This window comes from Acanthopagrus latus, chromosome 8 (genome assembly GCF_904848185.1).
Source record: "Acanthopagrus latus isolate v.2019 chromosome 8, fAcaLat1.1, whole genome shotgun sequence".
Taxonomy (NCBI): Eukaryota; Metazoa; Chordata; class Actinopteri; order Spariformes; family Sparidae; genus Acanthopagrus; species Acanthopagrus latus.
In genome coordinates this window covers 28,954,166-28,960,165 of record NC_051046.1, presented here as the reverse complement: position 1 = coordinate 28,960,165, position 6,000 = coordinate 28,954,166, and the positions used below count along the sequence as shown (strand labels likewise).

The 6,000-nt window shown below is 39.9% G+C and overlaps 1 protein-coding gene across 3 annotated transcripts in view; it reads left to right on the top strand.

The window, feature by feature from the left end:
- The first annotated feature begins 737 nt into the window (after positions 1-737).
- LOC119024923 (anoctamin-1-like) overlaps positions 738-6,000 on the top strand; it is a 56,964-nt gene continuing 51,701 nt past the window's right edge. For all 3 annotated transcript variants that reach the window (XM_037108160.1, XM_037108161.1, XM_037108159.1), the window contains exon 1: positions 738-1,233. In XM_037108160.1, coding sequence (XP_036964055.1) covers positions 1,129-1,233 — 105 coding nt within the window. In that variant the 5' untranslated portion in view covers positions 738-1,128. The remainder of the gene's footprint in view (positions 1,234-6,000) is intronic.

Genomic DNA, 6,000 nt, shown 5'->3' with positions numbered 1-6,000 from the left:
CCATGAGTGAACTTGGGGGAAAAAATAATATATAATAATATGTTCCAAATAGCATTCCTACCAGCAGGCTACAAACCCCAGTCTATTTAGTCAGAGCCCTGTGTAGGAGCAGAAACCACCCCAACGCAAGGCTCGATATATGACATAATATGACATCAGAGGAATGTGAATGGCCAGTTTTTAGGGATGGTCATGAGCAAACATTAATTATTATGTTCTCAGGACAACACCAAGGCAGCGATACAACTTTTAGGAGCAGGGGGTGAAGACCAATGAATGTAGGACCTACTTTTCTCAGGCATACCTGACTTGGCCCTGTCTGTTGACGCTGGCCAAATAATGCAGTTGTTTGAACTGACCAACACATGCCTCTTCTGTATCGGGGACTTGAAATGTTGATGGTGGCCAGAGGGTGCAGTTCCTCTAGGTGACCTCGACATGAACCTGGTCAGGGGGAAAGTGAACTGGGCTGTGCAGAACTTGGCCCATTCTTGAGACTTGGCCATGACAATGAGGTCATCAACATTAAAAATATTGCCAAAATGCCCTGGCTGCACAGCTATTGTGGTTGTCCTTTGCTGGTATGTTGTGTTGGTATTATTTTTATCAGTGTATTCTGAACAATGTAAATCAGGCAGGAGGAAAACTATAGCACACTCCCTCTTTTTTCAGAGAAGTGTGTTACTGGCAGAGGCAGGGAGGGAGACGGAGAGGCAAAGCAAGAGAGAGATGTTGGGTGTGCTCTGGGGCGGTTGATCTTGTAGTGATTACAGTTGAGTAGAGACAGCGAGAGAGTGAGGGAGGGCACCTTGTGTTCATCAGAGTTTTATCGTTGTCTAAGTTTAGATTTTGGCTCACAGAAGGCTTCTCAAGTAACAAGGCTGCAGGCTCACACCAGAGACAGAAACAGAACTTTAAAGGGAAACAAGTAAAGGCACAGAAAAGTGGCAAGTCACAATATAATACGAGGAGAGGAAAGACCCAGAAGCTGTCTTATAATGAGACATTTTGAACAGGAGACACAGAAGTAAAGAGAGGAAAAGCACAAACTGGACTACTCTGTTTGGAAACAGCTCTTCACCACATTAGTTCTAATTATCTTTGCTTTTTCCCTGCTTGGACTGGACAATGACAGAGGAAGCAGAAGAGGGAGTAGACCTCTCTCCAGCCTCTGGGTGCGAGCAACAGGCTCCACACTTTTTACAAGATGTCATCTTCCACGGCAAGTTTAAGGTGAGTTTCTCTGGAAGGGACAAACAGAGGAGACTGAGACTGACAGCAAGGTAGTAAAAGGAGAGTTACCAAAGGTTAAACAGAGCTGAATGAAATTGGTTCAGGTAGCGACATGGACAGTATGGACTGTTCACAGATACCTGTTCTAAACAGCATTACAGGGAGTATATTGTGATTTGGATATTGGTATTATACAAAAGAATCTCAATTATTAAGTGTTTTCAAAAATATTTTGTGAGACAATTTTGAATTTTTCTGATTCAGGTTTTATTGGCTCAAAAAAAGAGTTGGAAACACGATTCACTTGGCCTTGATGTTGATGACCTTTCGCCCTGTACCATCACTGCTACCTCAATCCATGAGGAAGATTGAAACTTTGAAGTTCATCCTTCTTATTGTAGTCACACTGCAGCTAATGTAGGACTCTTCTCTGGTGGTCTGAGAACAGAAAGCTCATAACTGAAGATGAAAATCGCCAGAAAGTAAGGGATGTGGGGTCTCATTCATGAAATGTCCGTACAAACAGATCTGGTTCTAACTCATGTGGCCAAGCTAAGCAATGTCAGATACAAAATGTGATGTTGTGATGGCAATGATTTTTCTCATTTCCAAAGTATTTGTAAGCTTGAACAAAATTGGATTGATTAAGACAACAAGTTGATATGATATGAAGATATAAAGATTCTGGTTGATAAATGAGAGAGAGTATATATCCACTTTTTATTGCCAAAAGTCAAAAGTTCATCTCTGAACTTGACTCCTGTCGTTAATTCCTCCAGATGTTGATAGCTGTCATGGAGCTAAATATTTGTGCGTTTTGTGTTTTGTCATGTGCTATATGTGAACATGTGACGTTTTCTTGTGTCCGCAAAAAATTCTCTTACGGGAGACAATAAAAGCAGCTAACTAGCTAAATGAAAAAGTGTTCTGACAAATGAGCTCACGTGTGAGATTTTTGGTCAGTTTTCTGCGTTTCAAAAGTGGTTAGTTCTTCCGTGATACAGAAATGGCCTGCTGACCAACTTGACATTGGGTGTCAGTGCATGGCATGGCATGTAACAGCCTGTAATGCAGCAGCTTTCTGAGCTGACTGAAAAAAAGTTAGTCATTACATACAGTCATAACATTATTATTTCAGTCTGAATCCTTGTCAGCGCCCTTTTTTTCTCTCCGTACTTTTCTGGCATCCAGATTCAAGTGCAAGCCCTGTCATAACAAGGACATTTACTCTAACATTAGCTCTGAGATCATTGCTAGCACCCCCTTGTTTATTTTTCTGTGTATTTTGGTTCAAATTAAAATTTGGTTAAAGTAGGTTGTACATGAGTATGGCTGGACCCTCTTAGCTTCTGGGCCTTAGAAAGCTTTCCTCACTCCAGCTTATTGGCAGCCCTGCATAAAGTAAGTCACTATTTTTGGAAAACTTGAATACGCAGATATAATGTGTCTGGTGTCTAGAGAGGAATATTCTTTCATGCCACAGGTGTGTGTGTGCCATGTCTTTTGGTTGTTTTTATGATGTGTTCACCTCTCATGAACTTCTCTTCTGGCTGCCAGCTGACTGATGTTTATTGGTTGTAAATATTAAATAACAGACCTATTTTCATGCCCAAACATATGATATTTAATTGTAACGGATTCAGCAGTCCAGTTGCACACCAATCACTACCTGCTAGGACATGTACACTCTATATGATTATCCAACTATCTAGCCATCAAAACAGTTTATCTTGGTCAGGGTTGTACAAAAAACAGGTATAGAACATCTAGTCAGATTCATGAAGTCATTCTTTAAAGATTTAATATGTAGGAATGTCTAAAAGCAATTAGACCTTTCCCAAATAGCAAAGTGTTGTTCCAGTTCCAGTTTAACAGAAAAAAATAAATAAATAAAGAATAATGATCAAATAGGAAGCGGTAGAGTCTGACTTATTTCTTCAAAAATGTTAGGTCACACATTTCCCATAATGCAACAAAAGCACCCTTTAATTAGTCCTTCCCTGCCTGCTGAACGTCTGTTAGAATACTGTATCTCTGATGACTTCACAATGACATCATTGCAATTATTTTCTCAGACCTGAAAAAGCTCCTCCAGAGCTACAAGCCTTCACCTGTTTTTTTTTTGCAGGCTGAGAAGTAGCAAACTTACGCACCCCCCCCCCCCCCCCCTTTTTTTAAAGTATATTTTTTTTTGCATTTTGGATTTATTGACATAACAGCTGAAGACAGACAGGAAACAGGTTGGGAGAGAGAGAGAGGGGGAGTGACATGCAGCAAAGGGCCCAGACTTGAATGGGGCCGCTGCAGCGAGGACAGAGCCTCTGCCTTATTTTTTGAGCAAGATGTAATTACTGGAGAATTACTGGAGTTATTGGACTGAAAATATTAATAGGATTTTGAGCTGAAGTTTAACAGGGAGATCCTCCTAAATTTAAGTGATGCATTATGTAAATCAAGAAATGATCTTGGTGATCTGTTGGTTTTATTGGACACCACAAGCATTCAAGTTTCATTGGCTGCAGAGAGCACATTATACAGACAATGGAAACCTTTCCTCTAAGCTGTTATAGATAGTTATTATCTACAGCTAATGATGATGTTTGTCATTTGAACCAGCGAAAGTGTCCAGATGAAATGAAAAGCTGCTACGTCAATGTTTTCTATATATCTCTTTGCTCTACAAGATAAAAGAGTTAAAGGTTTGTTAAGGTCAGAGTTCAGGTAGTCCAGGTATTTTACTAACCATGAATTGGATCCAGCATGTACCCAGCTATCAGAGCCCAACCCTAGTAAACTGATCTTCAAGTTAAAAATGGGCAGAGTTTCCCTTTAAACATTGGTGCATGCTTTCTGTGTAGTTTGATCTGTAGACACCTCCTCTCAGATCAGCAGCCAGACTTTATGAATAGACTTCATGAGGAGAAATACTGTTACAGGCTCAGGTCATGACACAGCTCATAATTCATACACACTATTTATGAAGCGCCACAGTGGGCATGGCAGCTGCCATCCCTACTATGGCACCCAACTGCTCCCTGAGCTCCCGAAGTCAACATTTTCACTCACCGTGTCTCTATGCAATCCAAATTCCTGAGATGGGAAGCAAATTCAGGAGTCAACTTGTTTCACCAAAACTAAGACCCTGAAAAGTAGGGCTGTGTAATCCACAGCTGCTTTCACACACAGTGAATGAGCCATCAACTAACAGCCCGTTGCACAGCTGCATCTGGAGCTCAGGCCGGATGTCCGAGCTCTATCTGCATAGACATAAACTCTGACAAGTCAGTGATGGATGTTATTTATCATATGCTAAATTGGGTTCCACCATGATACCATTGTCAGTCTCTGTCTACAAATCAGCTGGTTGATTCACCAGTACAGACCAGCTTCATTCCTCAGGCTGTGAGGCTCCTCAATTCATCCTCAACACTCCACCATATAAAATTGTTTATGTTTCTTTTTTTTTTTTTTCTTATGTAGCATAAAGGGATTCAGGCCACATTCACACTAGCATCCCAAATCAAGTTTTTCTTATATCTACACTGATTTTAGGAAGTCTCAACAGCAAAAAAAAAACCCCAAAAATTATTCTTAAACATTTGATCAACTGCAGCGGACCTGGGTTTGACTCCCGGCCTCAGGACCATTTGCTGCATGTCACTCCCCCTCTCTCTCCCCCTGTTTCCTGTCTCCCTCTTCAGCTGCACTATCAAATAAAGGCCAAAAAAAAAATACTTAAAAAAAAAACTGATATAGTTGCAGTGCAACACACAACTGTGATGTCAACACAAAATATATAATATGTTATTATGTGTGGAGTCACACAGAAAGAAACTGTCTGCTCTGTGACATCACAGGGTGATTGGAAAGCCACACATACAGCACTGACGCCTGTATCCTTACCACAGAAACTCTTACAGATATGTTTGCGACGTCAAGAATCTAATCCGACCACTTGCAGATACTCTGTCTGTCAGATCTGATTTGAGAAACAAATCTGATTTACCTGCAGTCTAAACATAACCTGAAACTCAAATGTCTATCTACAACCCTGGTTTAAAATCACTAATAAATTAACCTTTAACCTGAAACATCATCATTCTAAATGGAGAAGATCAACTTCTGCCCTATCTTCTGTATATAGAGTCCTTCTATTTAAATGCAGCAGGATAAAGAATTCTTCAAAAACATCAATCTACCCTGTTGCTAAATCAAAATCAGTGTCCTGCTAACTAAGACCTCAGTCTGAGGATATTATCTTATGTTTTATAGTCACAACTTTTGTACATCTGTGGTACATCTAGGAACATGTCAGATGTGTAACTATGTTTAACCTCTGTGTCAAACTGCTTGAATAGAACTGCCTTAGGATGCAACACGAATTTCAGTGTAAAGTGACAATAAAGTTGTGTTGTACCATCTCTTATTTGGTGTACCACAATGTTATTATCTGCTTAACCGGTTGGAAAGATTTGCCTTTCAGGACACATCCTTATATTATTATATCAAAAGAAAAAAGAAAACTCTTGAGTCAAAAGTATAAAAACAAAACTTAAAGAAACATAATGACTGGGTCAAGATTTTTTTTTTTCTGACTTTCCTCATATAAGTCTTCCTGAAAAAATGGTCAAGTACAGAGGGACGTATCGCGGCTATTAATTGGTATGTATAGAAAACAAAAATGTTGCTGAATGTGAATTATGCCCCTCGCTGTCATATCGCAACAAGCTAGGCTAAGCATGTTTTCATGTTTTTTCAGTAATTTAT